Genomic DNA, 22,208 nt, shown 5'->3' on the forward strand with positions numbered 1-22,208 from the left:
ATTCCCAAATAAACTGTTTTCCAAAAACACCATCTTGTGGGTATGACTGCAATGTGACATGCACGTACTGTTGTACATGCTGAGAACTGGAATGCAGTCCATGGAATGGTGGAGTGAGCTTCATACTTGTGGGCTTGGTCACAAGGCAGGTTAAATGCTCATTTTCTGGACAGTTTCTGATCTCTAGAGTGTTCTAGTAGTTGTAGGGAGCTGTAGTGTGGGTGCTTGCACCCAGAATGTAAATAGCTGCTGAAATGCTGTTCCAAGTTTTTGCATAACTGTTGTAGAATATTTCCAAACTAGTTGGCAAAGGATTAATCCTATCCTTGGCACAGTCTGATTCTCACTGATGTCTCTGCTTTTCTGCTGTGAATTCGATGTAATGACAAAGCAGCTACTGAGAAGCATGAGGACTCACTTTAGTTGAATTCCTGGTAACTTCATGATGATTAGTCCTGTACAAAGAAAAGTAAAAAGTATTTCTGCTACAAGTTTCTGTTAAATTCCTGGCCTACCAGCCCACACTGCAGTCAGTCCTGTGGTTATTTTCTAAGTGAGCACTTGCTGTTTGAACTGATGCATCAGGTGCTGAGTGAAGGCCTGAAGTTGTTCAGCCCTGCCCAGACTAAGAGCTTTGAACACAGATTGTCTTGTGACAGTGTCCCTTTGTGCACAAAGCAACAACTGTGCTTAACTGGGAGTCTTGTGGTTCCTGAGATTTTGTATCACAGGTGCAAATTCAGTTTAACCACACAAATGAACAGCTGAGGAGTCAGCTTGCTGCACATCTGGTCCTAAGCCAGCCAGAGGGAAGGCTGTGTCCAGTGCTATAATTGCCACTAGCCCTCACTTGTTTTTTGATAGTTGAGCTTTAATCCTCTTCTGCTAATAGATACCAGAAATGTGAAAATTAACCTTTTTGTTTTTTCCTTTTTTCTTGTAAACAACAAAGGTTGTACAATCATCTTAAACCACAGGAGCTGTTGGTTGCAGCCGTGAAAGATTCTGCTGCACATGTTAGAAGGGGTACAACACTCAGTAGTAGTAGGCATGTATTCATTGTCTGATTGTATTGCCTTTGATTTTGTTGCAACATTTTCTATTATCTGGGCGTTCCTGGTTTTGGTCTGAGCTATTCCACCTGAATCTTCTGTGGGTGAAGGTGGGATGCTTTAAATGGGCTGGGCCCAACCTTTAATGCATTATTGCAGCCTGGAAATTCAAAGGTGGAAATTTGCTTTTACTGTGAATGCGGTTTTCCAGCATCGCTCTATGGGTAAAATCTACTCCATGAAAGGCTAAAAGTGATTGAGATGTACATTGCCTAGACTGCTCATACCTACATCCTTTCAGGATCCGTGGGCCGGGTGTGTGTTTGCTGTTGAAATTGTTGCAAACAGCAAAGATTGCCTGGATAGGAATTTAAATACATCTGTGCGAAGCTCTGAAGTGCAGCAGCTGGAGGCAGGGACGTGTAATCCTGCTTTGACCCCGCAGTCCCACAAGCAGTTCCTGTATCTCCCGGGGTGTGGAGATGGCAGGAACTGTGCAACACGGAGGCAGAACTAGGAATCTGCTTGAAGGGGCAGGTGTATTCTGAAGGCCACTAACTATTGGCTGCTCTATACTAGTTACTGTGAAGCACAGTAAGAAAAAAATACGGGCTAGCTCTGAATTGATTTGTAGGCAGCAGGGCCAGGGGCAGGGCCCGCGGAAGCAGCGGCTGCCCTCAGGCGGGGGGCGGGCGCTGGGCCTGAGGGGCGGCTCGGCAGCCGGCCCGGAGAAGGCAGGGCCCTGCAGGGCTGCGTTCCACACCGCGAGTGCGAGGGCAGAACCTCTTCAAGCCTTAACTCCGCGGAGGTTGGGCCTGGATCCTTGGAACTCGGGAGCCAGCCCTTTCTGTAAGGATCGTTCAGCCGGGTATGGAGTGAGGCGTCCGTCTCTGGGGAAAATGGCTGTGCAAAATTCCACGTGGCTCGTAAGAGTAAAGGAATTCTGTTCTAAATGTACTCAGAAGAAAGCACGAGCTCAGCGTGGTTGGGTTGCAGAGCTTGCTGGGGAATGGTGGTGGGGAGGAGACTGCAGTGAAGCAGCTCCCGGGAGCGGCTGAGCCGTGCCCGCTGCCCTCAGGACAGGCCTGGGGGGAGAGCACTGAGCCAGGCCAGGGACTGCCCCAGCCCACACCGCACACTGCTCAGAGGCAGTTTGTCATGTTCTTAAAGAAATAAAACATCAGTGGAAGCCTACTGAGCTTCCACCAAGAGACTGGATCCCCTCCTGATGAAAAGAGCTTTTCTGAAGTTACCTGTGGAGAAAACATGATCAGCCACTTCAGGAAATAGCAAAATCATGTTTGCGACACAATTTACAAATTACTCTATTTAGAACTTTAATTTGTGATATTAATGACTGCAAAACACTTAGAATGACATTTGTTAAAGGCACATTTCATTTAATGCATAGTGTACCATTCTAAAATATCCTAATTTCCTTACAAAGTGCTTGGGCAGCCACATACAGATAAAGTATAGCAAAATATATTTACAATCTAGGGTTTAAATCTTAATCTGCCTAAAAATATTTAAAAAACTACAGAGATAAAATTAGTGCTTTTTTCAGCTTAACTGGGTGAACATACCCTGCCCTCTAATTTTTTCTAATTTTTTTTTTTTTAGTGATTTGCTTAGATTAAAAAAAGATTTCTGTACAAGATGTAGTTACAAAAAGGTATGTTTGAGGATACTTTCATAAGTATTAAGCACCCTTTGAGATGCTTGTGTGTGTGTATATATATATATATATATATATATGGGAACCAAAAAGGGCGAGCTGACTGTACCTCAAAAGTATTGGTTTCAGCTAGATACAGGAACATAATTTGTTTCTAATCCATACAGAACCTGGAAACAAGGAATGCTGAGGAGTTGAGTCACTCTTTCCAACATGATTTGTAGCAGTGGGGAAGGTGCCTGCCCGATCCTGTGGGGGACTGGCCTGATTTAGACCTAGTAACCATTATTTTATTTTTTTCTCCCTTAAGCCTCTCCCCTGCCTAACCCTGCAGGTCTGTCCAGAATCTTGATTTTAAACCACCACCTTAGCATTGCATACTCCAGTGGTTTGTGTTTCTTCTTTAAATTAATAAATTTACCAGTTTTTAAATCATTTGAGTGTGATGCTCACTGCCTTAGCCCATGAAGAGCAAACTCCTGGCCAGAATGAACCTGTGAGGTTACAGTGCTGAATAGTGCTAGAGGTAAGGACCACGTGGGAAATTTATTTTCAAAGAGTCACTGTTTGCCCACAGAACGGCAGATGCCAAAAATAGGTCTTGGTTTAAAAATACACACAGTGTCTGGTCTAAATTACTTCTCAACTTTTGAGGTACAGCTTTTAGTGTTAAGGGGTTATAAAATATACACGGTTTTTATCAAAAATATTTATACATTCTATTACAACATATTGCTTTTTACCCTCAGTAACTGCCAATCCAGGGGCTGGAGGTCAGTGGCCTACACGGATACATTTTTTTGTTCACTTGGCCGCTACGCAACATCGGTGAAGTGGTACAATTAAATTACTTGCCTGGAGGTAAGAATACATTACAACTTCCAAATATACATGTTCACAGCATGTATACATTGAAAATCCTTACGTTTCCTAAGTGATATGATACTGTACAGCAGACAGAGGAGGATGGACTGGGAACTTCCCTGCCCCCTCGGGTGCTGGAAAGGCTCGAGGGGAGTGCGGGAGGGGCCGGGCCCGGGCCTTGCGCCTGCTCTGCTCTAGGCTTACACTGAGCAGCGTCCTCCTTACATTCCTCATCCCAACCAGGGCCTTAAGCCGTGCTCAAGGAGTTTGAAGGCAAAACTGTTTGGCAAGTGACTTTGGTAAACTCTCCGGATTTTTGTGGGTTTTTCTTTGCAATGGAAGCACTTACACGGTTGTTATCTCAAAGGCAAGGTGTTTAACGTTTTTCCTAATAAATACCATAGAAAATTTACAAAACAAGGCATATCTGTTCTCAATACCATTATTTTAAGAACACAAAATGAAGGTGTACATAAAAATGTGTCGTTTTAAAGACTGCACAATATTTAGCTGAAATCATTTGCCTTCTCCGACTAGAACCAGGTTGTGTGTGAGTGTCACCACTATCCCAACTTACTTCAGTGTGGCTGAGTGGAGATTACCTAGCTCAAAGTCTGCTTTTCCCACTTGAGACAGATACTTTAAAAAGATGTATTATCTGCTGTGGAAGAGTGAGAGAAACTGTACAGATCCACGTGTGCCCGTGTGCGGGAAGTTCAACACAGCCTGGGTTCACCAACTCAGCTTAGGAACGCCATAGACCTGCTTTCCAGTGCTCGGATAAAAAACAATATACAAAGAGACCACTCTTCACAAGAGTGTTAAAACAGTACTTAAAAGGATCTTCATGTGATTTAAAAAACCCAGAAGCTACAGGTGGCACAGAAAGCAATTGAAGGGTCGGTATTCTTCAGAGAGAGCCATTCTTGTGAGCCAGTCAGCTGGGGCTTCACAGTGTGTGGAAGTTAACACCAATCAGCAATGTAATCAAAATCTCTGAACATTTCCTGCTCTTCTTCTGAAAGTATCCTTGGTTCCCGAGGTGGAGTGAGGATAGGTGCTTCAGAGGTAAATTCATCATCAAAATTACTAACATCTTCTCGTCCTCTAATCGTGGGTACGAAAGGAGGCTTGACTTTCTTGGCCAGTAAAGCATGCCAATCTATTTGCTGTAAAATAAATGAACTGAGGTTTAGTTTCTCCATCTCTGCTCCTTTGTGTCCTTAGAAATAGTACTAGTTTGTACTCACCCTGAAGAAGTGATGCTTTTTCACATCCTCAGCATCTTTCTCTCCAGCTCCAAGACGCCGCTCTGGATTTCTTCGTAGCAGCTGACAAAACATGCAGAGTTTCAGTGGAGGAATTCAGGGGGAGGGAAAGGAAGGAGGAAGGATGAGTGTTACTGTGTAAGAGCCAACACCAAGATGAGGTGGACAGTGAAATTCATACCGCCTGACCTATGGGCAGTCTTTGCCCCTTGAAGAAATGGACAGACAACGCTTTTAGCAGTGCTCTTTCAGCCTGCCAGCACAGTTCCAGTAGCAGCTAAGCCAGGACCAGTGCCAGAACAGACTCATCTGTCTCCATGCTGTGCTGCCAATGTCTTGGTACCGGGCAAGTGCTCAGCACGGAGTGCAAAGTTTCTCTTTGCTGGTGAGGGTACAGATTTACAGTCTCCTGCTCAGCTCAGAGAAGAGATTACTCTGCTCTCTCAGTGCTAGCTCCTTCACAGCAGTTCATTTACCAGGAGAGGGTTCAAGCTGCTTTGTACATTCCGCCAAAGGAAAGGGTTTCCTGGTTATCTCCAGAAGTTTGATGCTCCCCCTTGAGAACTGTACTGCTTTGAGCAGCCCCCTGTTCTAGGCAGGGCCCAGAAGCAGGTGGGTTGATATTTATGATGCAGCCATCAAAAAATGTCTACTGTGTTATGAATGAAATTCTGTTATGGAAAGAGCATGCACAGAGCTCCAACTACTAAATTGCCAGTACAAAGTTCCTAGTACATGTATTGTGGGTGCAGTGTGTCCCCTGTGGATCTTGGCACGAATTTTCACAGCAAAAATACCTTTCCTAGGTACTGCCCTTAAAACTGTATTTTGCTTTCTTTCTCTAGCCAAACACTTTGTCCCTGGGACTAAGTAATCATTTTAAGTTACCTAATATTTATGCTATTACTTAGATAGCTGTATGTGCTACAGCACATTGCTGAATTGGCTGCTAAACTGATACTCAGCATCAGACATTTACATGGAGAGGCTGATTCCAAAGGCTTTGGAACCACCTGCAGTACTGCCTTTCTGTTAACTGTAATAAGGTGCTAACTTAGGTTCAAAGCAGACATCTCACTAAGAAATAGCACTAACAACCATAACCAAAATCAGCTGTTCTTTGCCAAGAATGGCACTGCAGATACCATGTGTACAGTGTTCCCTGCCCCAGCTGGAATGAAACCAAAGAGATTTAGAAGTCTTTGAATTAAAATATTCATGTGACAATACTAATCCACCAAACATGTCAATGCAGCAGTGTTTGGGTAGAAAAAGAGCTGAACTACTCGAGTAGGAAACAGTTCAAAGAGAAAATAGAGCCTTAAGTGTTTTACACTTTAAAAAGAAAAATTTGCTCCTAATAAAGTGGAATGACACAGACAATTTTAAGGTGACAGGCAGGATGGCACAGCATAAATGAAGCAAGTCTGAAATTGTCAAAAAAATCCAAACAAACTAAGTGCAGCTTCCTAAACTATTTTGTTCTTCACAGAAATAATTGTTGGAAACAGCACAAGAGAGAGATACTGTAACAATTATTGGAATGTTCTTACCCGTCTCATTATTGAGATGGCTTCTGTAGACAGAAATCGTGGATATCTTACTTCATCATTTACAATGCTGTCAAACACCTCTTCTTCATCATCTCCAGGGAAGGGAGACTATAATGAAAGTAATTAGAAGAACACTATAAACAGGCTTAAAACCACAAATGAAAACAACATAAACTCAGCTGAATATCTGGAATTAGACACCCTGAAATGAAGGCTTCCTTCCCAGAAACAGATACATGGCTTTCTATAAGGAAGAGAGAAAAGGCAAGTTGGTATTCTTCCATAATACCTACTGAAGGACTGTGTTTTAAAAATGTGCTTTTAGAAGCAGAAACACCTAAAACTGGGATCTTCTTTGAACTTGGGGTGTACATGGAAATTATCTATCAGCTCTTTGGGGTAGCTGCCATTCACAAATAGCATGGTCAATTTGTTTTTGTAAAATCTTTAGCATGTTGCAGCTCCAGCATTTTCAAACTATTGTGAAGTGGCCTGTCACTGATGTAGGTGACACTGTACAAGCTTTCTGTCCTTTTCTTATCTGAAAGGAAGAGAAAGTAAGCAGAATGACCATCTTTTTTTTGAAAAAGAACAAATTTATGAGTTTTTAGCCTATGTGCTATCACTGTGCCACCTGGGAGATACTGTTACAAAATGGACCAGAAGGTAGAGCAGTATTTGAAATGACAAATAAACTTCTCAACAGTGATTTATTTATACCAGCTCACTTACATGGAACTGAGGTTTTCTATTTTGGTGTGCTTGGCATAATTTTTCACCACTATCCAGTTTTATGTGTTAAAGTTCACTTCTGTTCAAGCGACAGGTGTTTATTTTTTTCCTCAAAAGCATTCGAAAGCAGAAGACTGGTATTCCTGTGCACATTCAGATTTGGTAACAGATGTCCTGGAAACCTAGCTCCCCCAAACTGTAAGTGCAGATGTACTGTGCTCTTACTTAGAGACACTGATATTACTATGCCATTACTGGAATTTGATTTAAGACATAATGATGTAATTAAAAATAGAGTAAAGCAAAGATCTGTTGCAACTTGTTGGCTTGTACAACTGCTGATAATTCAAGCTCCAGACATGACTTGCTAACTTCTCCAGCGTTACAGCAGCCAACAGCAGGTGAGTAGCTGCTCAGTATTTCATACTTCTTTTTCTTGATGACACACATTAAGGTGCTCACTGTAAAGCTGGGTACACCTATGCATGCTGTATAATGAGTACTGATACTGTGGCAGGTAGGGTATATGAAATGTTAACAGGCTGGTATCTTGAGGTTTGTAACCTTTAAACATTGCTTTTTATGACTCCACTGTACCTTACTAGAACTTACCTCACCCACCAGCATCTCATAGATAAGAACACCAAGACCCCACCAGTCTACAGCTCTTGTATAGGAGGTTTCTGTCAGCACTTCTGGAGCCAGAAATTCTGGTGTGCCACAGAACGTGCTTGTTCTGTCTCCAAATCCCATTCCTGAAAGTTACAGATAATTTAAGGCAAGCAGTATTTTCTGCCATTCCACAACCTATTCCTCCAAGCAGAACCTCCCTCCAGAGCAACTTCAACTGATACTGTAGATCCAGGGCCTGTGTCCTGAAGGCTCAGGCCAGTGAGGTAAAACATTCCCTCCTTCTTCCTCCCCATGCCTTTGTTTCACATGCACTTATGTTGAAATTTTGCTATCCCTTGCTATATGCAATGAGCCAGATTAAGGTTCCAGTTACACTCTGTTACCCAGTTATCTTTGTTTGGAAAGACACAATCTGCTCCACTTCTACCAGTTAGCAAAAGAAAATGCAGTACACACTGGTTTAGCCAAACGTGCCCTTCTGGATGCTTCTGTAGTGCAAATTACAGACAGTAAAGTAAAACATGGGGTGTAGTGAAAGAACATGGAGCAAAGTAAGCCCTGTGGATTTGTCAGAGTGGCACAATTTGGGACATCAGCACCACCAGGCCTGATGTGACATGACAACGGGAGCTGCTGCAAAAAACTTGAGAAAACCATTTATTGTAGCAGTCACTAAAGGAAAGAGCTTTCCTTCTCATTTTGTTTTGTCATTTACAGAACTTACTTGTAGCTACAGTCACAGGACATGCCCTGACACTCATGTTTGAAGACCTACTGAATTTACCCAATTCCGTCCTAGGCTACCTTAAATGAAAATATATGGAAGACAGGCTATATAAACTGAAAAAGGATCTTTGCCCACACAATGAGTTTTGAGAAAAACACTGTAATAGCTACTTCTATTTGGTATTTGCCAGTAGTGAGATGCTTGAAAGTAACTTTCTAGGCTTCCCTTTTGGGAATTACAGCTGAATTTTAGCTGTAATATACTTGGCACATCATTTCCATATACTCAGAGTTGCAACTGTTTCTGAGCTAAAAAATAGATAATGCCTTTGTAAAAAAGCAAGAGCTCAGGATGGATTATAATAGCAATTGACTTTGTTCTGCAGTGTCAAGTTGTTCAGAATGAGGAAACCACCTAGTGTTTTTTTCTACTCACTTGTAAAATGCACAGTGTGCCTTGTTAACAAGCAGAGGTGTGATGAAGTAAGAGTCAGAATAGGTGATGTTCACAACTGACAAAAAATAAATACAAAGAACAGGGCAATGCTCACATGCTCCTGATATTTCCCTACTAAGGAACTTCCTCCTATCTCCACATCTGCACAATCAGAGATATATTTTTTCTCCTTCAAATGACACATGGTAAATAGACCCTATACACATCTGGCAGTCCAAAACTCTCAAGCAACAGTCAAGACTAGGGCAGATTATGGAATTCCCCTAGAAAGAAAATTTAAGGGCCATTACCTTCTTTGCAAAGACCAAAGTCAGCAATTTTCACAAAGCCTTCCGTGTCCAGCAATAAGTTATCCAACTTCAAATCTCTAAATGAACATTTGAGAACAAAATTCCATCACTTGATGTTTCTTCATTACTATTCAGAACAGCCGAAATCCAGCTGCTGGAAATGACCACTTACCTGTACACTATTTTGTGCTCATGTAAATACTGAAGTCCAAGAACCACACACGCAGCATAAAATCTGTTGAAAAAGTTAAAATTTCAATGGGATTTTGTCTTGCTTTTCAATTATTAATGATTTTTTTGGTGAGCCAACCTTTGAAGATTACCAGTTGTTTTTTTGGATACAGATTAGTTTTATACAAGGCCATAGTTTCAAAGCCAGATGGCAAAAACACTTTAACTTGCATCTTTCAAATTGTAACATGTCTGCTTGGGCTGGAGGATAAGTTTTCTGTAGTGTTCACTGCTATAGCATTGAAGGTTTTCTAAATCAGCTTATTCTTTCCTTTTTTAGCCTTTTCTACTATTTTAACTCTTCATTCAGTCTTTTAATGTAATCTTAAAAAAAACCAAGTATTATAAAATTAAATACTTTTATACAGATTTTGAATTCAGTGTAGATTCAGGCACATTAAACCTGCCATGTCTTCTAACAAAATCAGTTAGAATCACCAACCCTTTCAAAAACTTAAGCAGCATTTATTGAAGTGGCATAATGTGGTGGCATGTGGTGATAAAGCCCTTAGTACTTACTCACTGAGCCAAATGCCCTTCACTTAATGCCACAGGAAGGGAGGGATACTCACACTGCTCTGGGCTCAGAGAAGACATCAGTGTGAATGTGCATCATCAGGTCCCCACCAGCAGCATATTCCATTACAAAGCACACGTGATCTTTGGTTTGGAAACAAGCAAAAAGGTTCACCAAGAAGGGATGTCTTACACTATTCACAGTTTCAAATATTCGCTTTTCACACATCAAGCTGCAAACAAAATCAGGAACAATATAAAGCTCAGAGCTGAACCACAGTTTTTAATTTCTCAAAAATTACTGGTATTTTATACTCTGTTTTTTTGCTCTGTTTCTCAGGATAAGAACTTTTTTTTCTTTTTCTTTTGGTTCAAGAGAGAGATTTTAATAACAGGATTTCATTAATTTATGTTTAACTTTCTCAAATGAAGAGAGGAAACCTAGCAGTCCATGAAAATTATGCTCTATTTTCCTTCCAAATACTTGGATTGCATTAACTATGCATTGGTATCATGTGATAATTCATTTAAACCAATTTTTATTTTAATTGTTTACAAGATGTAAAGTGGAAACCCAGTGACAGTATTACAGATATCATCTATAGTAATTCCTGGTTATTTCTCCTCAAACCAATTGCTTAAGTTGTAGGTTATTGTTAATACACATATCCTTCTTCCTGCAAATGAATGCAGTCACTCTTAAGCAACTGTAAAAACACCTTCCTGCACTAAAACTAAACAGTTTTGTGTCAAAAAGATTGAAAAACACCTAACAATGGAGTATACAAAGGGAAAATATGATGGACAGAGCATGACAGTATGTTAGAGGTTCAGAAATAGAAACACAGGTTCTGTCAGTAAAGTCACTATCATCCCCTAATATGATGGAAGTAATTAGAAGTAATTAGAATAAATAATTGCAAGAGAACCTGAAAATCAAAAACAGGATCAGCTTTAAGTGAGAGCTGTAGTTCAGGCATAAGAAGGGCACTAAAACAAACCAGGAGTTTCTCTGCTCCTTCCTTGCCCCACAACAAGAACACACATCTACAGCAGCCAGCTACACAGGGAGATGACAAGTGACTTTGCTCTTCCACTCAATTCAACAACTCCCTGCTAGAGCACACAACTGATTAATGGAATCCATGTGTTATACTGTACAAACTGACCTGTCTACTTCATCACGAGCCACAATATCTCCTTTCTTTAAGGCTTTAATAGCAAACATCTCATTTGTGTTTTTGTATTCTGCCAACAGCACCTAAAACAGAGCAGATTAATTTAAGAGCTGTATCTAGTTTTTGATAAAGCCTTGACACTTGAAACAGCCTTTTGACATTCACCTTTCCAAAATGTCCTCTTCCCAGTACAGCACAGCATCTGAAATCCTTCAGACTGAACTGAAATCTTTGTTGTGATCTATGTAAATAAAAAAAGTCACAAAGTTTCTACATTGTTAGTTTAAGAAATATTATTCAGATTGAAACAGGAAAACCACTGCTTTTTTACCTTCTATCTTCAGGCTCTCTGGTGTTGGCGTATTTCATGTCTGAATGGGGAACACCAGACTCACAGATTATTTCAGGCTGGAGTTTTGGAACAATACTATTTCTGCCATTTTCAAAATCAAAAGTTGTTACTTCATCCTGTGAAGAATAATAAACCTGAAAATTTAAAACTGATCGTGAAGGCAAATGGATGCAGAAATTTTACTATAAGCACATGGAATTTTTAATAGCCCACTACCTAGGCTAAAATGGCAAATTTCCAGATGATACAGGAAAGTAAGATTTTAACAGACTGATGAAACCTACTGTCCTACTGTTCCAGTCATTCTGCTTTTTCTTAACAGAACCATTTTATCCTGAATACTCTTAATAGATCTGGAGCCTTTTAAAATTTTTTTTCCTATGGTAGAACCAATGACATGGAGTGTTAAACACACCAACCACAGAAAGTTTGCTGCCAAGAGCAATCAGAGCATTCTATTTACACAGTTCTGTGCATGGAAGTTAAGGGAGCATGTGCTGATATATAAAGGAAGAAATACACCATAAAGGTGCCAGTATTACAACCTTGATAAACTGTATAACTCAAGATTTTTAAAAGTTACTTGCCTGAGAAGGCACTTCAGGAGCCTTTATCTCAGAGGAAGATTCACATATTTCCACAAGGGAAGATGCACGGGGTGGAGCAGGTGGAGGCTCAGGCTCAAGTTCAAAGTCCAGTTTGGCTACAGGAGAGTCACTGACAAGAAAATAAATAACTTCTCAGTGCACAGCAAAGACTATTTTAATACCTGTAGATTTCTCCAAAACCAAACCTTGTGTGTGGATCCAGCTATAGAATAGTCTTCCACAACTAGAACATGGAAAAGTCTGCAGCCTTGCAGGATAAGCAGCCTCTGCACACATTCTGTAATGAGGGCAGAAACCTCTCGGTGCTCCCTCCTGCACTCAGGGTACTGCAGAGCTGCAGGGGTGACCTACCCGGCTGGCAGGGTGAGTTCAGCGAGCTGGGCATCCACCACTGACCCTGTGGCAGGCACTGGTGCTTGGGGGCTGAAGGTGCCAGAGTGATTCACTGTAGGAATGGCTCTTCTTACCAGCCTTCCCCAAGTGGCAATATTAATATTCATCTGAGGAGCTCTGAGAAATGTTTTGCCTATAGATATTGTGAAAAAAGAAAAGAGTGCAAGTAATTTCCTTACTCGTTACCAAAACCAATAATTAAAAAAGCTCATATTAATTAATTTACAGTTTATGAAAAACGAACTGAATTTTTCATTTTCCTTAGCAATTTCTAATTATTCACAATTAAATGCTAAAGCATATTAAGGAATTCTAATGATTTCTAAATGCAGTGCCAAATCCTTAAAAATCAACAGCATTATCTGCAGGCAAACATTAGACCTCTGTATAAAAAATTTCACAGATCTATAAGATTTTTAAGCTTTACATGTTTATATTCAAGAATCACCTTGCTGTTTTGAAAAAATTTTCTTCTGCCTCTGGAGTTTTGGTCTTCTTTCAATAACTGGATTAAAAAACGTAACCTGCAGTTCAAATAACATGTGTTATAATTCAAGTTTCAGAACAAAATGGGTTCTTAAAAGTTCAAGGAAAGCTTGTTAAACTATTCTGCCATGTGATACTTGCAAGTATGTTCAAGTGCTTCAAAGAAACATTCTTACCTCTGCAAACAGAGTGCCCTGGGGTTCGAGATAGAGACACATGCCATGCCGTTGGTTATCCAGGAAATCTTCCAACCTCAGAAACTTTACTGCACACAAAGATCTCCAGTCACGCCAATAAACTGAGATTTCTAATTCACGTGACTATGACAGGAAACACAGACACAGGAAATCACTTATTAGCAATTGTTCTGCAAGAGTTACCACAGTGCAACTGTAAGATCAAGGAACTCAAAGACCAAGATGAAGAGCTGTTCTTTTAAAAAGCTGTCAGGGCTAACCAGTCAGACTGAAGCTCTCATTAGGATGATCACAGCATTTCACTTCAGTTCAGATGAGATCTCCAGTGCACAAATAAAAGCACAGGTGTAAAATTTCCTGAGAGTAGAAGCAGAGAGCCACAGTCACCAGACTTTTTGGGTCAGTCTAACAACACTGCTTGTTCAAGATGTTTTAACTCAAGCTCTGACAACAAAGTGTAACTTGTGCTTAGAAACCTAAGTTTTGGTGGTTTCCAAACTTTTTTACAAGTATCAACTTCATTTTATGCCTGCAGACATTTTAGTACCTGCACACAGAGGATGATGCAAAACCTAACACAGTATTTCTAGAAATGCATACATGGTTGCAACATGGTTGTAAAGAGGGGCCAAAAACTTTAAACTACCAGGAACTACTGCTGCATCTTGCCCATGTTGATTTATGTATTCTTATACATAAGAATATTCTTATACTCTTATACAGAATGTCTTATGTCTGTGTTACAAAAACCTGTCCCAGAAGTGAAGAATCCTGCAATACATGTGAATCTTGCAATGTAACAGCACCATTGTGTATTACTACTTCAATTCCATCATGATACATCAATTTACTGTCTACCATAGCTATGATAGGTTTTAAAAGAAGTAAAAGTCAAGAAGAAGCACCAGATTAAAAATTAATGGGGCTTGGCTTGTGCATTTCAAGCACATAAGGATTCACATAATATTCTGAGTTGGAAGGGACCCGTGTGGATCATCAAGTCCAATTCTTGAGTGAAAGACCCATATGGGGACTGAACCCACACCTTGGTGTTACTGGCACCATGCTCTGCCAGTCTCAGGGTATGTGGCCAGGAACAGCAGAAGCAAAGTCCTTTTCTGGCACCAAAACCTGAGTTCTTAAATACAGCCCATGACACATATGAGGCTGGCAGGAGCAGGTACTGCACCAAGAAGTTCTAGTCTTAATCTGAGAATAACCGAGGCTTCAGGGCTCCATAGCTGCTTTGTTTTTTTCTGCACTACTCCTAACTGTAACCTGAACTTCTCTACCTACAAGTCTAAAATTGCTTCCTTCCTAGATGGAGAGAATCTGGATTGGGGCTTGGCAGGGAAAAAGCAAAAACAGGAAAGTGGTTTTTATTTTTTCTCATGTGAGAAGCATGTATTGGAGTAAACGTTTACTGGAGATAACGTTTAAGCTCCTAAAATACAGTTTCATTTTCAGCTTGTGTTTAACACTGACAGGAAAAAAATAAACCTTGTACCTTAAAATATCAGAACAATCAGGTATCTAAAAAAAATTACTTGATTAAATCTATATAACATAAATTCTACTTCAAAAGTATCAACTCAAATACTTGTGCCTTCCATGTAGCTTTAAAGTTATAACAAAGAACTATGAATGAATTTATTATTCCTGAAGAACTGACCATCTTTACAGGAGAATACTTCTATAAACATACTGTAAAAGTTCTAAAATTTTTTAAAAGTTTTGGCTTTACCAAAACATCCAAACTGATCTGATATCCCACTTTACCGATAAATAATAAAAAGCTGATGATCCAAATGAAAAGGCAAGCCATCTCTCCCATCTCCAAACACCCACTAAGGGTTGGATCTTGGCAAAAATATTACATTGGTTTGTAACTCTTTAGAAAAGGTAATACTTCTAAAATGCTGGCCCATCACAACAGCCTAAGCCTAGGGAGCTCATTCTAGTAAAGATGGGAGTACTGCACTTACAAAATTTGAACAAAATGACAGCAAGAGGGAAAAAAAAAGCAAAATGAAATTAATACAAGAATCAACTACAGCTGTCAAGGAAATCAGACCACATTTTTACCCTGTCTAGTTCCAGTGTAAATTTCTGATCCCATGACTGATTGGAAATTGGTTTCCAGCTAGTTTGACCAACCACGGTGTTATCCAGCTTCAGTACAGCACAGACTTCATCTGTAAGTAAAATACACAAACTCAGCTTAAATCCTTAAGAGGATTTTCCACAAACAAAAAAATCTCCAGTAAGTTTCCCTTAGAAATGTAATCTCATATTTAATTGGTTCTTATGGGCATAATAGTGTGGTTGTGCTTTTGCTTTTGTTAACAGCTTAAGAGGTGAAGAAACATTTAAAGTTTAAAGCTTTGAATCAATTTAATATTTTAAATTACAGAACACATTATGTCCATGAAAATTTAAATAAAAGATGACGCATAAAAATAAGAAAAGTAAGGGTATACTGAACTGGACAAGTCATCAGTTTTCAGAAGGTTTCTACCACTCCCACTTTTACTTTTACTGGGTCTGCTTATGAAAGATGATCTGGCTTCATTTGGACTCCAACCAGGCAAAGTAATTGATGTGGCTTTTGATCGACCAGGGACGTTTTCTAAAATATCTTGGCAGCCCATGAGCCTCACTTCCAGGGTACCTAGAAGAAGACAAGACAATAATTTATGAAAGATTTCTGCTCTTAAGTAAACTAAGTGAATGACTAATGACTGATTGATGGCAATAGCTCACATTCTGACTCCCACAGGGTATAACAGAAAGATCAGATGAAATCAAAAGACAAATCCAGGACACACATACATATTGAAAATAAAAGCAATAAAAGTCAACTATGTGGGACTCAATCTTCTAGGGAAGAACAACAGTTCACCAAGATAACACAAAGTTTTTGTTCTGTGTCTCAGAAGTCTTTGTTTTCTTCACTTGGGAACATAACTGACTTGGGTTTGAGTTGTAAACAAGGTCATTTTTTAAGACCGACACATTTCAAGTTTCTTCTTAAAACAATGGATCTTGCAGATGGAGTAATAATAATTTTAATGAGTTTTATATAACTAGTTAATATTGGATAAAATTAACAAACTATTGAGACTACAGGTTTGTGTAAGAAATCACACACAAGAAATCACATTTGCCTGCTGAACCCTAAAGTCAAATTTGTGTTAGTATGTAATTTAAAGTAATTCAATTGTTCCAACTTGACCGAATTTGGATTTATAAAAGCTGAGACAAGAAGCTACTCTTCCATAAGCTATTCTTCCAAATCTTCTACATCTTTAACTAAATGAGGTATAGGGGCTGCTATTCCAATTGAAGAGTTTCCTCCAGCAGCACAAAAACATCTCAACACCACAGATGGTTATGAGAATGGTAGGCTGGCTTCATCCTGTACGAGATAACATCTATAAAACTGTGACACCACTGACCGACAAAATCACCTACTAGTAGTGGTGAAATTGGCCAGTTCATAATCAGTGTCAGCTAGAAATGCAGCTCTGAAATGCAGTCTTGTTTTGATAGCAAATGAAACTTAAAAGTAATTTTTTGTAACAGAAACTTAAGTCAGACTTAACCTAAAAATAATCTGTCAACATCATAGCCCACAGAACAGACAGCAAGAAACCAGTCTAAGAAGAAATCCCAACCTGTAGGAAGCTAACAGCCGTAAGTGACAGCTAAGCATTAGGCTATGAAGACAAAGAGATGCTATTGGCTTCCGAAACAGGTTAAAAGGTAAAAGAATACTTCATGCCCAAACTCTGTTTAGGAAAAAAAAATATATTAATAAGCAGAAAAACTATATTCTGGTATAAGGAATGGATGCAAATCAGAAAGTTATGTTGATGCACTTTAAGATGTATGACAGTAGCACTGCTCTATTTCTCACAAAGCATTAGAGGCAAAACACAGAGACATTTATTTAAATCCAACTCAATACAAGAGCTTTTTTGTAGGCAATATGAACGTGAAACTATTAAGAACTTCATAAGCATGTAGCTTTGTCAATTTCTATTAAAAAATTTTCACATGTATCAGTAAATTACATTTAAAGAGAAATAGTCACTAAAAGGTATTTTACCCTTGATTATGTGTTACAGGAAATGAAAAAAGCAAGCTGTTTTAAACCTGAGGCATGATACTTCCTGCCTACAGTCACTGATCATTTGAGATTCAATTTGATGAAAAAGGTTCTTCTTACCACACAACTTTACAAGGACTCTCAGCTGAGGTGCTGATAAACCACAATGCAAGAGAAATAGACTTGCTCCATATTACTGTTGTTGCTATTATTGTTATTATAGCTAAGCAGAAGAGTTCCTCTTTTTGTTCTAAAATATAACCCCACACTACTTCAAAATTAAATTCTGTTTCAGTTCTACAAGTATATCCTGAGTAACATTTGAATTACAGGTGGGTTTTTTGTAATAAACTTGCTCTGTTAATAATAGGCTTGATAGTTTCATGCAAAATGTGTTAGGAAACAGAACATAAAATCAAACCTATCCGTTATAGGAATTCTAGGCCACAGAATAAATAAATTTAGAACAGCAACATCCCCCCCAAGTAGTCAAAAGCATGTTTTTCTTTAAGAACGCTGTGAGGCAAATGTTCAAGACCTTTGTTAAAGTATCATTTACCTGTTGAAACCTTACTTTCAATGAAGGACAATTCTAGGTGAACCCAAACTATGAGATGTTCCTAAGTCACAGTTATATATAAATGAACTGGTTCCTCACAGTAGGCCAAGTCTCTTTAAAAAAAAAATCAACCCAATCTTATTTGTAAGGAAAACAGTTGACACCAACAAACAAGAGTCTCCCATGGTTTCATCTATGTTTGTTAGGTCCTCCTTTGGATTACAGCAGTAACGCATGATTTGGTAGTATAAACCTCACCTTCCAGAAATCCAGTGAGGTAAAATAAAAAATGGGAGAAAAGTTGAGTGCCTATCTCCAGCTCTGTCACCTACTTGTTGAATGATCAGGGCAACTCACTGAACCCTTCTACAGCTTAGTTTCCCTATCTGTAAAATGGGGATAATGATGCTTATCCACCTTGATGATAAGTACTTGATAATCTCAAGATGAAAGGCATTTGGTAAATGCTAGCAATATCATTCCATAGGGAGCTATTTAAGGCCAGAGTGTCACATTTTCAATAACATTATAAAAAGGTAAACAAATAAATCAAAGAAATTTATCTGCATTTTTTGCAGTGTATAGACACTTGGAAACTCTGAATGCCTTTATCTAAGAAAAGAACAAAAACTAAGTATGTCCAGCAAGAAATATAGTTGGCATTAAAGGCTTGTTTTAAACCATTTATTAAGATAAAAAAAGGAAACCCAAAAATGCTCTTTAAATCATACCTGTTAAAGCTGCTGGTTTGGACAGTGTGCTATACTGGTTTTGAGTAGATATTACACTCTGACGAGGACTTAATGTGGGCGAAGAGACTAATGAAAGCTCTTCTATAATAATACTGCTTTTGGGATGGTTTTTAGGAAGTTCGTTCAATCTCTGTTCCAGTGAATACTTCAAGAGGTCCAGCTTCTGGCTTGATTCATTAAATCTTGCTTGAGCCTTTTCAAAATTAAAAGAAATTTGAAATAGTTCAATTTTTTTAAAGAAGAACCTTTAAAACAAAGTATCAGTAATTGTAATGACAAATTACTTCTGAAAGTGCCTTTCTGTCGGTAACTTTCCCAGATCCAAGTAATTTCATCACATTTTTTGCACCTTCTGCTACAGCATACTCTATCCTAAAATGATGCCGTAATTCTTCCATTCGGAGTTCAAGAGGGCTTATCACAGGTTTTGCTGCAAAGAGATATAAACAAACAACCTTCACTGAAGGTAACAACCAGGTTTAATTTCTTTAATATCAACCCCTCCTCCATATAAACAAAGGGGAGAAGGAAAAGGAAAAAAAACCAGGAAATATGTACATCTGGTAGTCCAAAGAGAAGCTTGAAGTACATAATAAAAGTAAAAAGTGATATTTTAAGCATCTGTATTTGAATGAAGAAATAACTGATCAGGGCCTCAATTCAATAAACAACTCCTACCTCCTGAAGAGCTAGAATTGCTAGATGTGAGAAAAAGAATATGCAAGTCTTCAGGGGAGTTAAGGGACAAAACTGAAATATCCCAAATATTCAACTGGCAAGGAAGTTTTGGGACTTCAACACTTCTGAACTATACCATGAGCATTTCTCTTTTCAATTGCTCTGTAGCCAAGTGGATTAGATCCCTGACCAGTTTCTGATAATCCCCCTGCTTCACTTGAAATCACACGGAATATGGCTTCTGCCAGCACAGAGAAATAAATGTGAGAGTTTCCATACACTGCCTTGGCCAAATGGTCTGGGTTAACCATTCTAATGTCCACATCTTACAGTGCTTAGATATCATAAACAGAACATTTCCTGAATATATTCCTTTCTGTTTAAAGCACTGAGTAGTTGGTACACAAAGAGGCATTTGAAAGCCCTTTCTACCTTGAATTTCTTTTTCCTGTAAACAAATGATATACGTAATCCATGTGCTAAAATGGGGTGTTAACAAGTGGTGTGGAAAAACAAACACAGAAACCAAACACCTCACACACCAGAAAACAAAACATACACACATTTATACATACACATTTTTCATTACCTAGGCTATATACAGGCCCTGACTACAAGCATTGTCATACAATGTCAATATTCAGAAATGCACACAAATGAAGTTCAAGACTTAAGAGATATACCCATATGCCCATAAGTTTCTGGTACACTCATGCTATTAAGAGATCAGGAGTAATTTTTTTTTTATTATTTAAAGATTTTCAATGAAATGCAAGTTTAAAAGTACTTCTGAAATGCAGCATGAGTATTTCAAGACAGGTAATTTTACTAACACTTTTTTTGGTTGCTTTAAATGTAGTTGTTTAGCACTCAATCTAGCCTAAATACCTATGAAGCCATGAAAAACTCTCCTCCATCTGTCCTACCACTAGAAATAATAAGGTCAGTCTATTTAAATATGACAAGCAGGCTTTGCACTGGCATCAGATTTTTTTTAGTATTATAATATAAAGATTATATGCTTTAAAGAAAAATCACTAATTATTAAGACAAAAGAAATCATGCATGAAGGGAGACCACAAAGCACAAATGGATGGCATAAGGTGTTAAAAGGATGATAGATGGTATTTCTCTTCATTACGATTAAGGTATTTTCCTTCACATCAGATGTTTTTGGCACCCCAAGACACATAAAATTTTGCCTAGTCTGATTATTTTTGGTTCATGCAAGATGTATCAAATGTTTCTACCAGAAATTTATGGTAAGTCTCCATGCATATGGGTATATTTCTATATGGCATTCTGACATTAATGATTCATATTTCCTTTCTACACCATCACCATTATCGAAAGCCAATTCATTGGTCTGGACTGCCTGAAGAATCTGCATTCTTATAACTTCTATTTTTGTCTTGCTGTCCTGAAGCATCTGCTGAGCTGTGGCAAGAAGTTTTCGATCCTATTAAAACAAACAGACAAGTTGAAATCATAAACTTTTTCATGGAACAAGACACACTGGAAGTTTCAAAACACACATACTCAGGAACAAGAACTAAGCCTAGACATTTCATTTAGTATAGCATTAGGCAAACTAACCATATTAGGGATATTAGTGGAAATTAACTTAGGACAGAGGCATTGGTTGATTAAAGACTGTAAGCCATTCCCAGGGTAACTGTATGTGTTTCAAGGTGAGTAAAAGAGGCATGATCTAGAAACATTGCATGTGTAGGTTAATATTTTGTAATCTCATACTAAGGAAAGGAGAAGCTTTAAGTACAAAATACATCCAAATCTACATATGTAGAGTGTCTCCAATTTACTTTGAGTATGGTAAAAAAATCTTGTAATAGACAAAGTTGCTAGACTAAGCCCACATAAAAGTAATTGTAATATCTACCCTGAGCTGATTTTCAATATTGAAATTAGAAACACAGTGTTGCTTAAATAGCACATTAAGTCTGCAGTACCTTTTCCTGAACAAATGAAAGCTGAAGATTTTTTGCATTAATAAATACGTAACAGACAAGGGCTACTTCATTAGCTATTTCATCAGCAACCTAAGTACAGTATAGTACTTTTAAATCTAAATAAACTAAGATAACCAAGTTTCATTTTCACAAGCAGTATCACAAGAAGCTGTTTAGAAGAGAACATTCCTAAAGATGAACTTTCATAAACTTCTATGGTTGCCATGTGGCTCTTGCTGTGTTCTGGGAATTACCAGCCATCTTAAAGGTGATCTGACTTACAGTAAGAACAACAACAAAAACAAGGTATAAGAACATTTAAGGCAGTGTCTTTGTCCTGTCCATGCAGTATCTATTGATCACAGTAATTAACAGCAGCCAGGGCAGATGTGTACCACCCTTCTTACAGCCCAAAGGGTATTTTGGTGAACTCATTTTGTAGCCACTCTATAACCTCGTTAATAAGTTACTTTCTCATGGACATGGTTTATAATTGTATTTTTAATTTAATAATGAAGTTATCAACTATTTAAGAAGTTAAAGAAATTAAATTCTTTCCTTGCCATAACCAAGAGAAGAAGCTCAGATCCCAGAGCTGGAAATATTGGCACCATGAAGCATACTGTAAGAGAAATCTGTATGCTGAGAAATTTACCTTCACAGAGCTTCTCTATGACCTTGCACCTTAATGTACTCAGATATTTTAATGCTGCCCTACGTTCTGCAGGGTAGATACACCAAGATCTACACATAAAAAGAGTGGTTTTGTGGAAAGAAATTGTGCCCTCTCTGTGTACCATAGTTTCACAACTCTCGATTTTAAGTTTTAGTAATCACTGCCACTTCAGGGAGATACCTTTCATATTTTAAGATTCCATGTTACCTATCCAATTAATGATCACACTGACTTTCCTAAATCAATAC

The 22,208-nt window shown here is 38.6% G+C and overlaps 1 protein-coding gene across 2 annotated transcripts in view; it reads right to left on the reverse strand.

The window, feature by feature from the left end:
- Positions 1 to 2,406: 2,406 nt before the first annotated feature.
- The window catches only part of PKN2 (protein kinase N2), a 54,927-nt gene continuing 35,125 nt past the window's right edge, over positions 2,407 to 22,208 (reverse strand). The window contains exons 4-22 of one of the 2 annotated variants that reach the window (XM_062497762.1): positions 20,656 to 20,773; positions 18,921 to 19,066; positions 18,616 to 18,829; positions 15,748 to 15,885; positions 15,300 to 15,409; positions 13,194 to 13,337; positions 12,980 to 13,055; positions 12,490 to 12,664; positions 12,118 to 12,247; positions 11,510 to 11,646; positions 11,344 to 11,419; positions 11,170 to 11,261; positions 10,057 to 10,233; positions 9,426 to 9,488; positions 9,254 to 9,330; positions 7,760 to 7,902; positions 6,416 to 6,523; positions 4,845 to 4,925; positions 2,407 to 4,763 (exon numbers count right to left, since the gene is read on the reverse strand). In XM_062497762.1, coding sequence (XP_062353746.1) covers positions 4,560 to 4,763; positions 4,845 to 4,925; positions 6,416 to 6,523; positions 7,760 to 7,902; positions 9,254 to 9,330; positions 9,426 to 9,488; positions 10,057 to 10,233; positions 11,170 to 11,261; positions 11,344 to 11,419; positions 11,510 to 11,646; positions 12,118 to 12,247; positions 12,490 to 12,664; positions 12,980 to 13,055; positions 13,194 to 13,337; positions 15,300 to 15,409; positions 15,748 to 15,885; positions 18,616 to 18,829; positions 18,921 to 19,066; positions 20,656 to 20,773 — 2,409 coding nt within the window. In that variant the 3' untranslated portion in view covers positions 2,407 to 4,559. Of the gene's footprint in view, positions 4,764 to 4,844; positions 4,926 to 6,415; positions 6,524 to 7,759; positions 7,903 to 9,253; positions 9,331 to 9,425; positions 9,489 to 10,056; positions 10,234 to 11,169; positions 11,262 to 11,343; positions 11,420 to 11,509; positions 11,647 to 12,117; positions 12,248 to 12,489; positions 12,665 to 12,979; positions 13,056 to 13,193; positions 13,338 to 15,299; positions 15,410 to 15,699; positions 15,886 to 18,615; positions 18,830 to 18,920; positions 19,067 to 20,655; positions 20,774 to 22,208 lie in introns of both variants that reach the window. The other variant, XM_062497761.1, reaches the window with a different exon arrangement.

This window comes from Cinclus cinclus, chromosome 8 (assembly GCF_963662255.1).
Source record: "Cinclus cinclus chromosome 8, bCinCin1.1, whole genome shotgun sequence".
NCBI classification, from domain to species: Eukaryota; Metazoa; Chordata; class Aves; order Passeriformes; family Cinclidae; genus Cinclus; species Cinclus cinclus.